Here is a 19683-nt window from a genome sequence, read left to right as displayed (position 1 = left end):
ATTGTAAAAATATTTTGTGGCCCGAGAGGATAAAACAGACTTAGACTTACAAGACAGAATTTTACACCGATTTTCCGAGACCCTATCTTCTTTAAAGCCTCATTTGTATTAAGATCCACATTATTTACTGTGCGTGACACAAGGATCCCAGAAGAAGGTATTAAGATTACTGGTGTATATAAAGCCTTATGTCTTGTGTTTATATTTGGTGTAAATGTTACAGTATGTATATTTTTAATCTTGCGTTATTTTGTGTTTTTCTACAGTCCAGGCCTTTTAGCCCTCCTATTCACTCATCCAGTCCTCCTCCGGTAGCACCTTTAGCCCGTGCTGAAAGTACTTCTTCCATATCATCCACCAATTCCTTGAGTGCAGCCACTACTCCCACAGTTGGTAAAAAACACAGGTTTCTTTTGTAATCTTTTATAGAGTTGAATGGCTTTTTTAAAAACTTGAGTTTCTGAAACCCTCTACTTTGTTATATCATTTTCTAAATTTTTGCTTTCATGTTCATATTCTTTTAAAGCAGTTTAAGTGAAAGAGTAATCCAGGTATGAAATATTAAACTGATACCCAGCATATACATGAGTTTTCTTGTTCTGTTGGATATAAAAGTGTGTTAAGAGTATGGGTATTTGGTAACAGTAGAAGATATCACCAATGAAGTATGGTGTTAGTATTAATCGATATCTGTAAACTTAGTCAAAAGAAGAATGGGAACATTTTTCTTTTCCTTTTTGGCGGGAGGTGGATTAGGGGGAGCCAAGATTTGAAATTGGATGGTGGCATCCTGGAAACAATTACTCCTAAACCGTGTTGAGTTTTCAATCTGATATTTGCCTTTAAACTAATAGATAGCAAAACTTTGGGGTCTTGCAAAAGCTTTAGAACTTTTCAAAACAATTAGGGTTTCTGATACATCTTACAACTTGGAAAATTGGTGCAGTTTCCTTCTAGAGGAAACTAAAACACTCTTTAAAAACTTGATTCACTTGCTAAGTAGATAAGGTAACATTTTCTGGAGTGGGAAAAAATAAATACAAAAAATATTGTAAGGTTGACAGTCCTAGGTTTGGATGTTTTGAATCATGGCTTTCTTCCTGTGGGGCTCCTCCCTTCTCTTTCTTGATACAGGAATCTCTTTTATTCTCTCTGTCTCTGCCTCTTTCTCATTTACGAGGTTTTTTGCTCCGTATCCTCTTATGGACTCTTATCTGCTGCAGACTCCAGGTCTCTTCCCCCCCCCCCCCTCATATTCCCTCTGTCTTCATCAAGACACCTCTCTCTCGCTTCTGTAGATCTTCAGTCCCTTCTTTGTTCCAGGTGTTCTCCTCATTTTCCATTGTTTTTGCCCCTTATCTCTGTCCCACTGTCATTGCTGCTATCTGACTGAACCATGTCTCGCCAGTTCTCCTACTGCTTGCTTCTTACATTCTCCATTTTCTTTCAGGACCATTTTCAGTTCAATTACTATATGAGATTTGCTTCGTGGGGGAAGGGGACTTGCACTACCACTGAAATTGTTTTTCCTGGCTAGTCTGAAGTAACCAGTGTAGCTCTCCCAAATGGAAGCCAATTTGCTATTGTTAAATGTTCAAACCCAGGACATCTGAAAATCAAAATTAATTAACTCAAGTGTGTGTGTTGTCCCCACTTTGATATTGAATGGCATTATGTTTGGAGAGCCTTGAAGTATAGTATTAACAAACAGTCTTTATTCCTAATACAAAGAGAGGATTTTAGGAATTGTTTTTGTTTGTTGAAAATGGAGGTGGTTTGAGTCTGAAACCTAGATTCAACCTTTCTTCTCAAACATGAAGAAAGTCTAGATCTGAATGTTTGCAGTTTGCACCTGTCTCTGGCTAAAACCCAAGAGCATTTTCATTTCTTTATGTATTGTTTGCTGTAGCTTTGATTTATTGTGTCTCCGTTCTACCATTTTTTCATTTTCCCGTGCCTTCTTTACATTTGTATCCTCTGTTCCCATTTCCAGGTGGTCACCATTACAGCAGTAGCATATCCCTGAAATAAATGCATTTCAACCAGTCCAAATTAGGATGTATTTTCCTCTAATGCACAGAGGACTGTGTTCAGCAAGGATCCATACTCTGTATTTGCTAAATGTCATGAGGACCAAATGGCAAAAAATGTGAGATTTGTAATTCTCATATAGCATCTCTGAAATTGGTATTCATTAACATAGGTTTTCATTTAATATTTGGATCCTTATCAGTGAGCACACTTTGAAAATAGAATAGCAGATAGCAGAAAGAAAGCAAGTGTAAATAAAGAACACGCTGATTTGTGTTTCAGATATGCTATGAAAAGTTTGAATGAAATTTAGATGAGTCTCCAGGCAGGTCTAACTGTTGAGATAAATATGCCATGTTTTGCCAACACTTCAGCATTCATGTTATCACTGGGATTGAACAATCTTTTCCAATGTAAGAAAAATAAAAATGCTTCCCCTCCTTAATCATATTGAATTCCTTTCTACCTATTTAATTTCCTGGACATATATATTTTGTCAGTGGAAGGAAAATCTCTCTGCTTCTCTCATACATGATTTTCATTCCATTCCTTCAGTCAGTATAGAATGTACCAGGAGGAGAACACAAGACAATGTTGCAAAAATACTTCCTTTAAGGTTCTAGCACAAAAAAGCAGCTACTGGTATTTAGTTACCCTTTTCATTGTTGGATTGTACTTTTGGGGGATGAAAGCAATACTAGTTGAGGTGAAGGTTACAGCTTTGAGCATCAGATCAAGGTTATTGGGGTAGAACTTTGGTATAAGTGAATTACTCTGAGTGATAGGTGAACTGCAAAAGGTTCAGAGGTTTGATCAGAGCAGCATCCAAAAATGAGATGCTTATTATGATAATCACTGAACTATCTAAACTTCTTTTGTTTAATTGTTAATCTCACAAGAAGTAGGTAGCTTTTGTCTGAGTAAGGGGTTTAAGATCTGATTTTCCTAATTATACTGAGATAGTTCCCACATCAAGATAATAAATTAAATTTTTCTTGTGCAGTAGGAGCACACAGTACAATTACCTTAAAAATGAGAGAGCCTGCACAACTGCATATCACAAGATCTATGGAATGTTCTATGCGTGCCATCTTGAATATGTTCCTTCAGGAAATTAATCCCTGTGGCGGCTGCTTAAGCTTTTAAAGAGTTGGTTTTTTTCAGTTTTATTGGATGTAGGCAATGCTTCCAATAAACAATATTTAAATTGCTTTGAAGATGCACCCTTTTAAAAGCTACCTAAGTGACCCTGGGCACCGACACTTCATCTGGAGCAAATTGAAAATTGTGGCTCCTATATTGCCCTACAAAATTCCACTCTGTCTTGTAGGATTTCCACCCTTTTGAAGAGGTAGCAGTGCAGGGAAGCTGCTTCCTTTTTGGTAAAGCAAGTGCAGAAGGTACAGTTCTGTCATGACTCCTCCCTCCCTTGCCCCTCCCATTTTTTCTAATGGCCCCTGTGTATGTTGGATCTCTAATTTGAAAGAAGTAATATTTTTGCATGAGGAAGTATACATACTAGAAAGGATAAGTCTAATTCCTTCCAGAGGGGCTCACTCAGCCAGTTGCAGTATATCTCTACATACCATGACATCATTACAGGGTTCCTATTTTAACACAGATGAGTTATTACTGAATAAATTCTTCAATGCACTAGCTACAGACAGGCTTTCTTTAGCATCAGGAATGAATGTCTTCTCCCTTCATCTTTTTAGTAAACAAGTGTATTTATTGTAGCCATTAACAGGACAGCCATGCACTCCATTTCACATTCTAGTTCCTTTGTGTCCACATGAACCCTCTTCCTGAGTAGTGTTGGCGTGTGGGAGCATATTCCTCAGATATATCTTTGTTTTGCCGAAGTCCCCCTTCATTTGTCCATGTCACAAGCCACGTGGGAGTGCTTACTGCTTTCTCCCAGAAGCAGAGTGGTTCTGAGGGGTGATTGAAGTTACCAGTTCATTTAAAATCAAAACGTATCCTTGTCATGTTACCTGGAAGTGTGCACAGATGTTAGCAGAGAAGGCAGAGGTAGGCGGTTTTTTGAGAGGTATCAGCTGTTCCGAAGCATGGGCAAACTTTCATGGATTATTGTGTTATCATTTCATATAGAGGTAATTCAAGTGCCACTCAGAAACCAACAGCAACCCACCCCATGTGTAGTGGGGCAGCTGCCCCACTCCCACAGAATTGGGGTTAAAGGCAGCCCTGGAGAGGGCTGCAGCTGGGAAATGGAGTGAGAACAGCTGGGGGAAGCTGTGGGGAAGCAACCACAGCTGTGGCCAGCTCAATTAGGGCCCAGCTGGCCCTATAAGAGGGCTGAGGGCCAGAAGCTGGAGAAGCTGCTGAGGAACATACAGTACCTGAAGTAGAGCAGTGCTGGGGAAGGGCGAGGGAGCTGGGGAGCTCCAGCCTGGTAAAACCCCAGGCTGCAGGCCTTGGTGAAGGCCTACAAAGGTACTGGGGCTGCAGAGGGGCAGCCCACAGATAGGCAAAGGCAGCAGGTCCTAACCCCTTGCCAGTGATGAGTGGCCACTAGACTGCAGTCTGCCCCAGTGAGCAGGGGCTAGATGATGATTGGCAGTAGCCACTGAGGTAAGGTGAGTCTAGAGGGCTGGGGGTTCCCTGGGAGGGGAGACCCAGAGTGGGGGTCCTGTTGGGGCAGAACCCCAGGGAAAAAGGCACCAGGGTCCGGGAGGGACATGGGGCCAGCAGCAGGCGAGACACCGGCCTGCAGAGGGCGCTCCAGTGCTGGTGAAGAGCTAATTCCCTGGATGACCAGCAGGAGGCGCCGCATCAGTGAGCATTGCCCCGCTACACCAGGATTCCTCAATGTAATAGAAAGGTTAATGTGTGACTCTCTCTATGTCTGCTGAATATGCCATTGGCTGCTTCCATTTTAACCTGATGTTGATTTTTTGCTACAAATTAATGGGGTCAGAGGCCGTGGGTAGGCCTATGCTAAAGCAAATAAAGTTGTATGTTTTTGCTGCCAAAAGAGTGTTGAATAAGAACATAAGAATGGCCATACTGGGTCATATGAATGGTCCGTCTAACCCAGTATCCTGTCTTCTGATAGTGGACACTGTCGGACGCTTCAGAGGGAACGAACAGAGCAGAGCAATTATCAAGTGATTGTCCAGTCCCAGCTTGTGGCAGTCAGAGGTTTAGGGATGTCCAGAGCATAAGCTTGAGTCCCTGACCATCTTGGCTAATAGCCATTGATGGACCTATGCCTATCCTCCATGAACTTATCTAATTATTGTTTTTTAGCCCGGTTGTGCTTTTGGCCTTCACAACTTCCCCTGGCAATGAGGTCCACAGGTTGACTGTGTATTGTGTGAAGTAGTACTTCCTTTAAGCTGCGGCAGAGAGGCAAGCAAACAGTGGTTGGCTTAAGGCAGCTTTGTGTCATTAAAAGAAAAGAGCAGTAGTTGTGGAACATTCGTAGCTCAGAGCCTACATTAGCAGTGACTCATAGTCAAAACTACATCTGACCACTCCTGAACTAGCCTCTTAGAAAGGGATCTCTGTACTTATATTTGACAACCCCACAGGTTTACCTTGTGGCACAGTAAGTGGTCTTGTCTTTTTTTGTATTTTTTTGAATTTTTTTAAGCGTATTGGACTTGCATTGTGTTGAGGCACAGATGTACTGGCTGCTCTTTAGACTTATATAGTCATAAAAAAGACATTCCCTGATCATTTGTCTGTCCATTTGAAATACGTATCTGTGCCTCAAGTCCAAATATAGTAATGAACAGAGCTTTTAACTATCTCCACTGTGCTGTTAGAGATTTGTTTCCGAGTTGCAAAGATTATACCATTTGATGGACCTTATCCAAAAGAATATTGAACAGAATGATTTTATTTGTCTGTTCTTGTGATTTGGTTTTTTCTTTGTTGTTGCTTCTGCAGTTTGAATAACACAAGAAAAAGACTCCATCGTTTTTATTTCAGTGACCTTCAAATTATTTTTCTCATTTAAATTCTTATGTTTTGTTGATATAGTACACTGCTTGATTTCATTTGGGATTTGTGTTTTCATTCTTTTGTCTTTTACGTTTCTTTTGCTCATGGTATCAGAAGATGATGCTTTTATTGACAAACTGCCCTCGTTTGAAAGGCGCTGTGAAACGCCTGCAGGTACTGTATTAGCAGAGTGGTTTCAAGAAATCTGGATTAAAACTCCCAAGCCATTGTCTCATAAAAATGCCTATAAAACTTACGGACATGCTTTCTCCTCAACCACCATGAATGTCCAGTGCATATGACACGTTTTAAAATGGAACTTGTACCACAAAAAATAGCAGCACATTGCATGACAGTTTCTCAGTGACCAAAAAGATTGAGAGAGGGGATATGCTACTGTTTTGTGAATTTAAATTGAAGGAATAAATTTAACTGCTCAAAAATACATTTTCTAATTATTTGAATAGTACGTAATATCTATGATGTTTGTTCTCCAATACTTTCAAGGTGGTGTGAGTCCAGGTAAACTGGTAATTCTGGAGGGAAGGGGACAAAATTCAGTTAGACACTTTCTACTCCAGGTGCTGCACCTGGAATTTTATGTCCTAAAATACAATTTTAAAATATACATACATTTTACAATAAAAATATTTTTAACACCAACAGACAATGCAAAGTACAGCATGCTGCCCAATACAGTTTGCTAATCCTATTTAAGCACCATAGAGACACCACTGGAGATGAAGAGCATAATGCAAGTGACGAAGTTTGTCAAAACAAGTGCAGTTAAATATACTAACCCAGCCTGCATGAACAGGAAGCCTCTTCTACTCCATTCATAGGCAACTACTATCAAGCGGGCAAAAACACCCCTCCATCTAGTCTTCCATAGCTTGCTTTTTGCTTTCTGTTTTCTAAACCAAAAAACAGAGTTAAACACCATCCCCCTTTTCCTTGCACGTTAACGGCTTGCAGTGCCTCTTCCCTCCCCCATAGTGAGATAAGTTACCTGCTCTGTGACTCACACTGTGTCCTTCTCTCTCCCTCTCCTTAACCTTTCCCATCCCGCTTCAACTCCTGGCCATACAGAGAATGAACAGCCTTCCCTCGTTTGGTTTGACAGAGGAAAGTTTTATTTGACTTTTGAAGGTAAGTAGTACATAGCATATCAGCTTGTAACTTACTCCCCTTTGCTCTTACTATTTAAGTCCTATGGTTTACTTCAAAAGTTCCCTTCTAACTTTTTGTATGAAAATGCTATGGCTACTTAGATGACATCATATCACAAGTTCAACAAGGATCATTTAAATTTGATTTGTGCATTTGTCTCCCTTCAATTACTTTTTTTAAAGGACAAAAAGAGACTATTCTTATGTAAATTAAGAATATATTCTACAGAACAAAATCACTTATATTGCCAAGGAACTTGACTCTGTCAACCAGGGCTTCTTTTTACACTCTTCTGCAAACCACGTGGTACACTAAATGTATCGCTACACAATATGATAACTGAAACCTAAATTACTATTTTATTTTCTATTGGCCTTTACCCTCTTCTGGGTGATTTAACTAGCATTAGCCCACTGCCCATTTTAAACTTCCTAGAAAACCTGTGACATACTTAAGGTATTTTGGAGAGTAATGGGAAAATAACATCTGTATGATTATCTTGAGGGTGCTACTCATCATTTTGTAAAAGTAGGAAATCAGGAAATGTGCCCTACAGCTGCTGTACAAAATTCATCTGCATAATCCCAGCATTGTATCTAATTAATTTTCAGTCAGTCGATAAAATTGAGTTATCCTTCTGAATTAATGAGCTGTCCAATTAGTCTGTTCACTTTGAATTACACGTAACCTTTACCAACTCTTGTATTATAGTGGAGTCTGTAAAGTCTGTTCCTTATAAATTCTTGTTTTCAGAGATTTATTTCAGTCAATTTTAAAAACTCACTTGAGGCTAAAAATGCAATCATCTATCCTGGAAACAAATTAAAACACAATCTGTTTGACCTTTAAGTTTTAAGTGTGTGCAAAAGAAAAAAAGTCCACTTTACTGGTCTGGGTGGTTTACGTGAGTTTATTGCTAATAAGAATTACTAGGTTGACAGCACTGGAGACTGAAGTCGTCTGTGTATAAAGAGAATAGGCACCGTGGGCAAAAGTAGTGCAAGCTGCCCCTCCCCACTAAGGACCTCGAACTTGACCTAGGGGGACTAACTTTAAGAGGTGAAAGAGTAATTGAGTCTCCATGCCCATTCAGCGTTTAGCCTGCCATTAGAGATGACTAGACAAATCTGATCGTGGCTTAGTGAATTGGGCACCTGTCTAATAGAGATTGGACTGAGACCATCAATTTTCCCATAGGCAGCAGATTAGCTATCAAATGGTGGTAACCGTAGGACGCTAGCAACTTAGACAGATGGTGTATCTATGGCTAATTTGAATAGAACAGGAGTGAGTAATCCTCTGGGCCATCCAGTTCCTCTGCTTTTTGATATTGAAAAAGTTTTGGCTGAGTTATTAACATTGGAAAATCAGCTGCTGTTTACCCATCGTACCTGTTTTACAGTAAGGCTGTAAAATACCTGTACTACAAGTCTTATGGTCTATTTGCCTACTTGGATGAGGGGAGTCTTAGTGCTTTTAAATTGTGCTGCAGAGATGTGAGGCTTATGTTGTGGTGTTTAGGGAAGTATATAGATTATATTTTAACATTACTTCTTGAGCTAGAATATGGATCAGGGAGATGGGCAAGGAGGGATAAAATCTGATTCCTAACTTATGGCAATCTTCTCAAAATTTCCAGGGTTTTAAAATAAAATTTATATAGTACTTATACACAGTATTTGGGAGGAGTTATAGTCCTCTCTCAGCATTTTAGAGGTGGGTATATTCTATCCAGGACTGAGTCCAGTTCAGGAGCTCTAAGGTAGGCAAAGGGTGGTAGACAGACAATGGACAGTGCTTCAATAATCTCAATAAATCAATTTGATTTTAAATAAAACCATGAGTATCATTCTTACAATCTTTTCATCTGAATATCCATTGGAAGAGGCCAAGGTTAAACTCCCTTAGGGTTTTACAAAATCTGTGATGGAATTATTACTTTCCTTCTGGTCATTGACTTTATCCCAAAGGTTGTCGTATCAGTGGATCTGAGAGATCTGGCATCTTATTCTTTAGTTGTTTCCAACTGTTTGGATTAGAAGATATCCAGAGTGAAGATGTGCCAAGTCTTGTTTCTTAATTTAGAATCCTTGAAAAAAGGATAATAAGGAGGAGGCAAATCATAGGAGTCTCATCACTGTCTTGCTATCTGAAGTCTTCTATGATTGTGCTTATGTTTACTGCTAGTTGCTTCTTTGGATGCCCTAATTGTTAAACAGATCTTTTCATCATCAAAGAGCCAGGTGATTTGGGGGACTTACTACTTTTTTTGTTTGTAGATAACTTAGAAAGTTTTCCTCTGAATCAGAACCAAAAAAGCATTCTCTTTCTTTTCCCTCTAGTAAAAGTTTCCCAAACAGAAAACTCTTTGGCTTCTGTATGTACTATTTCAGGTTTCTTCTGTACTAACTCTATTATGGGTAAACAATCCTAGAATTTGCTTTCATCACTCAGCATTTAGATTGTTGAATACATCAGCTGGCTTTCAGCATTTTCTATGATTAGAGTTATAGCTGCCAAGAATTTCCTTTGAGCTGCTAATATCTTGAATAATCTGACATGGCTCAACTGAGGTAAAGTGCCCATATTCCATCTCCTACCAGATATTTTTCTTAGGCTTCATTTAATGAAGTTGTTGCCAATATAATGCCAAACTGGTTCTGAAACAAGGAGGTTGTCTTGGAACAGAGTATGCAAGAACTGGGGTATGGGTTACCCTCTTGACTAAGATCAAGTGCAGTATACAATCACTAGACCACTGGTAAAAATTCGGGCAGACTGATTATCAAACATTTGAACAGATCATCCCTAAATTGCACAGAAAAAGGTTTTTGATAATTGTGATCTCTTAGCCTTGATGTTTAATGACATTCTTACTCTAGGTAACAGTTCTGTACTGGGAAAGGGAATGGACACAATACCCTGATGGGACTTTCTTGATTGGTTTCTATGATAAAAACAGTTACTCTCTTCTCTTATATGAAGACTGACTACACAGTTCTAAGGTGTATATTCTACCATTATCATTATTTATTTAATCCCAATTAGTTTATTTTCCCCCACTTTCATTCTTAACCTTCAGTATTGCAACAGTTTTTATAATCTGATTTTTGTGTGCTTTCTTATAATATTCCAACAGACTTTAACTTGTAAAAATTCATTGAAAGAGAAACATAAAATTGTAAAAACGAAGAATATTATTGCTGTCACAAATGCTATATATGTGGATCAGTGTAATCTCCTAATTGGTTTATGGAGACCACATCATCTGTTTTTTTCCCTTAATAGTACAAAAACAAGGGGATAGCCAGTGAAATGGAAAGGCCATGCATTTAAACCTGCATTTACACAAATCTAAAGCCAGAATGTTAAAACCACTACCAACTGACAGGGTTTAGGAAGAAATTTCCCTGTGGGCAGGTTATTTCATAATTGTCCATAACAGGAGTATCTGGCATCTTCTTTCAAAGCATTTGGTATTGGCCGCTGTTGGAGAAAGGATACCAAGCTAGGTGTACTAAGTTAGAGAGTGAAGAAGAAAATCCTGTACCTAGCTCCCTCTTTGGATAGACATGTCTGTAGATGCAAAAGAATTACATATTCCTTCAAAAGTTAATTGTTTCTAACATTCATTAAATTGGCTCAGTAATCACCAGATTAGAATGCAATATATGACTCAGCCAAGTATGTTGGGCCATCTCATTTTGAGATAATACATTGGCCATTGTAGACACAGCGGATGTGTAGGCTTGAAGATTCACATTTTAAAGAGCATGGCAGAGTTCTATTGTTAGAAGTTAAGTACTGCCGCCAATCCTATACACACACAACCATTCAGTTACTCAGGTAGTCATGTCTGTTGGAGCTGTTCTGACCAGATGACAGTTTGCTAAATATCATCTGCCTCTGTTCAGAATAGTCAGATCGTGTTTACTGAGAGAAATTTCCCTCTGTTTCATCGACAAAGCTAGATGTGGCCCGGTCATGGAGTTGGGTTTCACCGGGATTCGTGTCAGAAGAGACAGTTGGGATTTCTTCTCTGGAGTGATTTGGTAGATTTTCTCACCTTGGTTCTGAATGTGCTGGGGGGAACCATAGTCTGTGGTCTGTGAGGTGGACCTATACTCCTTGTGGCTTGTGAAAGCAAGTGAGGTATTGGGTCTACTGATGTTAAACAGAGTTGGCTTGCTCAATCTGTGTGAGGCAGAAGTGTGCTTTGGTTCCCCAGATATCCTCAGAAGGCCTTCAGCAGGTAGGCCCTAAGATTCTGCTCTGTCTCCTAGACTCTTGTTCAGTTTCCTATCAGCAATCCCCTTCCTCAAAGAGAGGGTGTTGGTGGCATGGATGGAGGGGCTTTGTAGGTATGATAGTACTACCTTAGGCAGTATTGTATTTTGCCAGAGATTCTCTGCTGGTTGTCAATAGGAAAAGCATGTGCAAATGGTATACCCATCCCCCCCAGTCCTTGATTCACTCCTTCTCAAACTAATAGGGTGGCAATGTCTCAGCAGCAGCTGACCCACCCTTGTTCACCCCACCCCTGTTCTACATGCAGATCCCTAATGGGTAATCTGGACCTTCTTGTATATCTTGATGAGTACATGCTAGAAAAATTGTGAGACAATAATACAGGTTGTTTGAAATGAATACAGTTGAATAAAGCAATTGCACTTCTACATATTATAGCTCTAATTTTGCAATATTCCTTTATCTATCCCTAAGTTTTGGAGTCCAGATTTATTTTTGGATTTGACCTATGAGTTGTTCTACAATGGTATAAAAGGAGATCTACAGCATTTGGAATTTGTTAGCACTATTAACTCAGTGAATGATACACCAGAAAAATGGATTTCTTGCTAAAGATTGTCAGCTACTGTAGATTTGGGAATCAGGTGATATATGAAAGGGTTCTGCATGATTTTGTTCTGATGTTATGCCATCTCAATGTTTGTTCAAAGTTGATTATATTGAACTATCCCGTCTGGGGACAGTATATGTTCAAAAGTATATATTCCAGTATTCCAGCAATTGCAAACAGTGGTGCGGCTCAGTCATTCTTACCTATGTGTCATGAAAGCCCATTTTCAGTACCACTTACAATGTAGCTACCAAAGTTGCAGTTGTTGAAGGTTTGAATGTTTCTTTTTGCTAGTGTAGACAAGACTAGGGGTACAGGGAGAGGGAAGAAACATGTCCGATTCTTTTGGAACTTGTATGGTGGCTGGAATACTCATTGGATGTGTGTTGACTAGATAGGGAACATGGTCTTCTGATTAAGGCTCAGGAATTGGGGTTGGGACATCTGGGTTCTGTTTCTGCCTGTGTCATGGATTTCTTGTGTGACCTTGGCCTAGTCCTCTGAGCATCAGTTTCCTTATTGTAGAATGTGAAATAACAATATTTAACCCTCAGAACACCTCTGTGAGGTAGTTAACTCATTAATGTTTGTAAAGTGCTTGGAGACCTGTTATATCAATTTAGATGGAATATATTAGTCCCAAAAGTTAAAGGTGTTAATATGACCCTGTCACTGTCCAACATTAAACAGTGTTAAACAAGTTTCAGGGTTTGGTACATAGGGACTTTAGCCTGCTTAGTTCCATGGGAAACACACCACTACTAAATCTTTGTGACCCTTTATTAAAGATACAGAAAAGAAGGAAAAACAGTTAAAATGTTTGAAATGTAAAGTATTAAATAAGACTTTCATTTTAATAGCAGCCCTTGTTCCTTTAGATCAGGGGTCGGCAACCTTTCAGAAGCGGTGTGCCGAGTCTTCATTTATTCACTTTAATTTAAGGTTTCGTGTGCCAGTAACACATTTTAACGTTTTTTAGAGGGTCTCTCTCTAAGTCTATATATTATATAACTCAGCTATTGTTCTATGTAAAGTAAACAAGGTCTTCAAAATGTTTAAGAAACTTCATTTAAAATTAAATTAAAATGCTGATCTTATGCCGCCGGCCCGCTCAGCCCGCTGCCATCCTGGGGTTCTGTTCACCTAGGCTGGCAGCAGGCTGAGCGGGGCCTTTGCGGCCGGGACCCCGGCTGGCAAGGGGTTGGCAGCCAGAACCCCAGACTGGCAGTGGGGCTGGGGCCGGCGACCAGCACCCCAGACCGGCAGTGGGCTGAGAGGCTTAGCCTGCTGCCACTCAGCCCGCTGACGGTCTGGGGTCCCAGCCCTGCCCCCATAGAGTGGGTACCTACCTTCTCCCTGGTTCTAGCCCATTCTCTTCCTCTGTCTCTGCACTGAGCTGAGGATGGGAGTGCACTGAGCACAGGGGTGGGTGTGAAGGAGCAGGCTGGAGGTTGGGGTGCAGGGTCTGGCCAGGAGCTAGTATGAGGGAGGGGGGTCATGGTTGGGGCAGGAGGTTTGGGGGTGGAGCACTTACCTGGGAAGCTCCCATTTGGTGCAAGGGGTGCAGATGGGAATGTGGGGGGGTGGGGGGGTGCAGGAGCTCCCATATGGTGCTCAGGGTGGGGGGTGGGAATGTTAGGGGTGCAGGAGTCAGGGCAATGGGTGTGGGGGGGCTGGGTATGTGTGGAGGGTGCTAGAATTAGGGCTGGGGTTGTGGGGGGGTGCAGGGGTCGGGAGGAGGCTGGTGTGTGGGGCGTGCAGAGGTCAGGGCAGAGCGCTGGGTGTGTGTGAGGGGGTGGAAGGGTCAGGGCAGGAGGCTGGGGGGTGCTGGAGTCAAGGCTGGGGGTGTGTGGCAGGGTGCAGGGGTCAGGGCAGAGGGCTGGGTGTGTGGGCTGGGGTCATGAGGGTGCTCCCAGCCTGAGCGGCTCACAGTAGGGGGCTGGAGGGGATATGCACTGATTTCACCCCACGGCCCTGTCCCCACCTCCTCTCTGCCTCCTCCCTGGAGCAGCAAGTGCGCTGTGGCTCCGCTTCTCCCCCTCCCTTGCAAGGGCCATCAGCTGATCGGCAGCAGGGAGGGAGAGGAGGAGGGGCAGGAACCCAGCAGGCTGGGGGAAGAGGCGGGGGAGGAGGAACTTGCTTGCTCTGCTACAGCAACCGGCAGGACCAAGTTTCTTCACCCTGCTGGGGGGCACCGGAGAAAAGTGGTCTGGGGCAGGCAAGATTTTTAATGGCACGCTGCAGCCTGCCAGGGTCCCAGCCTGGGTTCGGCAGCAGGCTGAGCGGGGCCAGTGGCTGGGACCCAGCAGGCAGCAGCGTGCCATTAAAAATTGGCTCGCGTGCCATAGGTTGCTGACCCCTGCTTTAGATGGAGAGAATGTTTAGAATGGGAGAGGGGGAACCTCGTCTGACAGTCTCTTCAATGACCATAAAGATGGTCCTTTGGGGGGAAAAGAGAAAAGTTAGTTGAGCTGGGCTGGAGCTGTTGCTGCTGTTAAAGACCAGTTCTGTTTCCTAGAAGGCAAAATGAGACAAAACACCCAAAAGGGAAAAGAACAACAAAGATAGAAGCTGTATTTTCTGTCTCTGGTGTTGACTCTCACTTGCAGCCTTGCTTCTGGAAAAACCCAGACTGTGCACACAGTCTGATCAGCTCATCTGAGACCTGGCAAGCTTGTGCTGGCGTCCGGCTATTCAAGATGTTGCTTTTAGCTGTCTTTCCTGTTCACAGGCTTACAGCAATGTCCCCCCCAAAAAAACCCAAACAAACAAAAACAGTTTTGGCCAGCTAATCCCTACTCTTATTAGAAAGAAGGAAACGAGAGAGAGAGATAAGAACTAGGGAAGGGAGAGACAAAGTCTCACATCCAGATGGTGTTTGGGATCGAGCTGGTGAAGGTGGCTCTCGCTCTGGTCTGGTCAAGACCTCTCTCAGGATTAGAATGAAGAAGATCCAGGGTCCCAGCAGATGGTGGGGGTGAAGCTCACTGCTTCCCCTTCTTTCAGTCTACAGTGTCATGATAGCCTCTGTGCATTCGTATTTTCCCCCCCTCCAACTCTCCCTTTTTTTTTAAGAACCCCAAAAGGTACTGATGGGCATAATAGTCTATCCCCTTGTTATTTTGTCCACCGATTAGGCCTGATTTCTAACACACCAGTTTTGGTTCATTAATTTCCAGTCCCACACTTTCCTTGTTTACCATGATCTTAACACGGTCCTTGAGTTACATCAGTAGGCCGTTTTGGTTGGATTAATTCAGTCTTTCTGTGTTCCTTTATCGATCGACATGTGATGTTATACTTTATAAACTGGTGCTCATTTTTTACAGCTGAGCTCACAATTAGGTAAATTTGTTGGCCCAATTATTACAACAGATGCTTAGATGAAAGGTGCTGTGTTGTGTAAGTACAAAGTTTTATTATTTCGTATCCAAGGTAGTTAGACCAGCTGTCATTTTTAAATGTTTATTTCTCCCTGAGTGCTACAGAAAGTTTGTAATACAGTTTTGTTATGAAACTGGCATGCTAAATTGCAGATGTACACCAGCATTTTTTAAAGCAACATTTACTACTGGCAGCATTTTATGCTAAGATGTGTAGCATCTACCACCACTGCTGTGATAAAATCAAATACCATGGCATAGTAAGTGCTTGTTCTGTGGTGCCTGCCATGCTGCCATCAGTCTAACGTGGTTTCATTCCAGGAAGCAATATATCTAAATAAAGAATTTTTTTTGTCACTTCCACATACGAAGTATAGCATCAAAACAGGGAAAGAGGAGGAATGTTAAAATAGATTGCATTGGTTGGATAAGACAATTGGCAAAAGACCAGATTTGGCTTTTGTCTAATATAAAACCTAATTTAACCTGGCCTAAAAACCCAGATGCATCATTTCCTCTGTGTACCCAAGGGATGGTTAGAGATGCATTAAAGTCTAGAGTTACACTCAAGTTCAGGATTTTTTAAAAAGCAATTGGATAACCTAGCAAGTTGTTTCAAGCGATTGGAAATTGATCTACCAAACTGATGGTGCTTAATATGATTTACATCACTAATTTGCCTTTGTAAATTACCATGTATTCCATGGATTACTGAAAAATGTAGCAAGGTAACATAGGCAGAGTTTTATAATTTGGGCAGTAAGCTGAAGGAAAGCCACAAAAGGCAATAAATAAAAATGCAGTTTTGATACAGACGTGACAAAATCAATGCTTGGATCATCATCTGCACAAAAAAGTTATATAAAAAAATCAACAAAGGTGTTGGATACCTCTATGTTAAAGGAGAAAGAATAGACTAGACTTTTTTTAAAAAGTAGCAGTAATTCATCATTCACAGTGGAGGTTTTTAATTGGGGAAAATGCACCATGAATTTAAAAACAGGTACTTTCTGTCCTCCTTGAATTTATAGCAATAAAATGAAAAACTACACTGTTATTTAGTACAATAGTTGGGTCTTTGATAAAATTAAATGGTTAAATCATATTAAGAGAATTAAAGGAGGCACTGAACTTGAAAAATTCACAGGCTACATTTGCTGCTATATAGATTCAATTTATACTGTATCTTAATCCATTAATTTTTTTAAAATTTGCCTAGTTTAATAAATCTCAGTGACCCAAATGCTGGTCCAGAATAAGGCAATTTCTCATTATGGTATTTCACTTGATATTCTCTGTGCAATGACTATAATCTACCCTATCTAGGTCATTTAATTTAGTATGCATAGGTTCAATTGCTATGCTGCTTCTCAGTAAATTGATAAGGAAAGCCAAGGGACAAAAGAGAAATCTACAGCCAGCAGTTAAGAACAACAAGAAGGAGATTTTAAAATATATTAGGAACAAAAAGAATCCTGACAATGTTATTGGTCCATTACTAGATGGAAATGGTAGAACTAGCAATAATAATGCAGAAAGGGCAGAAATGTGCAATAAATGTTTCTGTTCTCTATCTGGGGAAAAAACATACCATAGTCTCATCATATGGTGAAGACAGCACTCTTTCCATTCCACTAGTCTCTCTAGAGGATATTAAACATAAGCTACTAAAAGTGGACATTTTTTAAATCACCAGGTCCAGATAACTTGTATCCAAGAGTTTTAAAAGAGCTGGCTGAGGAGCTGGCTGGACCTTAATGTTGATTTTCCATATGTCTTGGAGCACTGGTGATGTTCCAAAAGGACAAACAGGATGACCCAGATAATCAGATATCAGAGGGGTAGCCATGTTAGTCTGTATCCACAAAAACAACAAGGAGTCCAGTGGCACCTTAAAGACTAACAGATTTATTTGGGAATAAGCTTTCATGGGTAAAAGTGGGGTTTTTACCCATGAAAGCTTATTCCCAAATAAATCTGCCAGATAATCAAGTCAGCCTGATATCCGTTCCGGGCAAGATAATGGAGTGTCTGAAACAGGACTCAGTTAATAAGAATTTAAGGGAGGGTAATGTAATGAATGCAAATCAACATGAGTTTATGCATATATTTTTATGAGACTCCAAGTTTGGTTGATAAAGCTAAAATACTGTATTATTGACATAATATACTGTAAGGCAATTGACTTGGTACCACACAACATTTTCAGTTAAAAATTAGAATGAAATAAAATTAACATGACACAGATTAAATAGATTAAAAACTAGCTAACTGTTAGGTCTCAAAATGTAACTGTAAATGGAGAATCATCATCAAGCAGGTGTTTCCACTTGGGGGCCCACAGGGATTGGTTCTTAGCCCTATTTAACATTCTTATCAATGAACTGGAAGAAAACATAAAATCATCACTGATAGAGTTTGCAGATGACACAAAAATTGGTGGAGTGGTAAATAATGAAGAAGACACGTCACTGATTCAGAGCAATCTGTCGTCTGGATAGCTTAGGTAAACTGGGCACAAGCAACCAATATGTGTTTTAATATAGAAATGTACACATCTAGGAAAAAATAACACAGGCTATGCTTACAGGATGGGGGATTCTATCCTCAGAAGCAATGACTCTGAAAAAGATTTAGGGGTCATCCTGGATAATCAGCTGAACATAAGCTCCCAAAGTGATGTTATGTCCAAAAGACCTAATGTGATCCTGGGATGTATAAACAGGGGCATCTCAAGTAGAAGCAGAGAAATTATTTTACCTCTGCATTGGCACTCATGCGACTGCTGTTGAAATATTGTGTCCAGCTCTGGTGCCCACAATTCAAACAGGATGTTGATAAATTGGAGAGGATTCAGAGCCGCGGGAATGATTACAAGATGAGAAAGAAGCTTTACAGTGATTGACTCAAGGAGCTCAGTCTGTTTATTTTAACAAAGAAAAGGCTAAGGAGTGACTTGATAGCAGTCTATAAGTGTCTACATGGGTGATGGACTCTTCAACCTACCAGAGAAAAATATAACACTATCCAATGTTTGGAAGTTGAATCAAGCCAAATTCAGACTGGAAATAAGTCATAATTTTTAACAGTGAGAGTAATTAGCCATTGGAACAATTTACCAAGTGTCATGGAGTATTCTCCATCACCAACAATTTTTCAATCAATATCGAATGATTTTCTAAAAGATATATTCTAAGAATTATTTTGAGGAAGTTCTAGGGCCTCTGTTATACTAGACTAGATCACAGTGGTCCCTTCTTGCCTTGGAATCTATGACAAGAAATTAAATGTAATGCTATGAAGTCCTCCTAAAAATGGAGATTTTTCATCTTCATTGTCAGATCATCCTGCCAAAATGAAAAGTTTATAAAATGTGGACCTTGAAGCAACAATTAAAATCTCTGTAAGGGACGCCACAGTACATATATTAGCTTGGCCTTCCCGTTAGCCCCCAGTACATGAGTGCATGATTGATGTTAGTGCTTAAAAAATAAGTTAGAGCATCATTAAATTTGAACCTTCTTACATAAAAGCTGTTGGGTATCTCAAGTCATTAACAGAGAAATCTTATAGATTTGTATACAAACTAGTAACTTTTAAAATAATCCAAAATAAGAACCTTGAATCCTAAACCCATTCTGTGAATCTAAAATCTGATGGAACTTATTTTCTTGTTCCTGTTCAGATGCACTTGAATTCAAAAAAGGGGACTGTTGTTCTGAAGAGTATTGAGCAGATAATTGTGGAAATATGAGAGGAGCTGACTTTTATGTGACTTTCACTCTTCAAGATGAGTAAAGTCTCATAAACTCATAAAACTGTGTGGAAATCTCGTGAGGTTGGCTGAAATCTTGGGAAAACACCTCATGAGATTTTGGGACCATCAAACCTGAGTCCTCATTCTGATTTGGTTTCAGACCCAGGACCCTAGCCTAATTTAGATCCAGTCAATGGGATTTGACCTCTTAAGTGCCTAACCATTTTTGAAAATGAGATTTAGGCTCCTAAATCAGTTAGGTGTTGCAACACTGAGTATAGCAATGCCTACATATTTTTAAAATCTGGGCTTCCCTGCTCAGTCCACCCTGATTTTTAAACCAAATGTTTGGGAACACTGTTGAGGGCCCAATCCAGCAAATAGTAACAGGAACGAGTTTCTCCTTTAAAGGGACAATTCATATGCATAAGGGATTGCAGGATTGAGCCCCTAAAGGAGGAAAATGTTTCCAACTATTTTGTGACAAGTGACTTGTGACAAGACCCAATTTG

At 40.5% G+C, this 19683-nt stretch overlaps 1 protein-coding gene across 1 annotated transcript in view; it reads left to right on the top strand.

Annotated features, from left to right (window-relative positions):
* The window catches only part of SGIP1 (SH3GL interacting endocytic adaptor 1), a 163116-nt gene that overhangs the window by 119010 nt on the left and 24423 nt on the right, over positions 1 to 19683 (top strand). The window contains exons 16-18 of the mRNA XM_073357422.1: positions 267 to 393; positions 6118 to 6177; positions 7093 to 7152. Coding sequence (XP_073213523.1) covers positions 267 to 393; positions 6118 to 6177; positions 7093 to 7152 — 247 coding nt within the window. The remainder of the gene's footprint in view (positions 1 to 266; positions 394 to 6117; positions 6178 to 7092; positions 7153 to 19683) is intronic.

Source organism: Lepidochelys kempii, chromosome 8 (genome assembly GCF_965140265.1).
Source record: "Lepidochelys kempii isolate rLepKem1 chromosome 8, rLepKem1.hap2, whole genome shotgun sequence".
Taxonomy (NCBI): domain Eukaryota; kingdom Metazoa; phylum Chordata; order Testudines; family Cheloniidae; genus Lepidochelys; species Lepidochelys kempii.
This window is presented reverse-complemented; position numbering and strand designations above follow the sequence as displayed.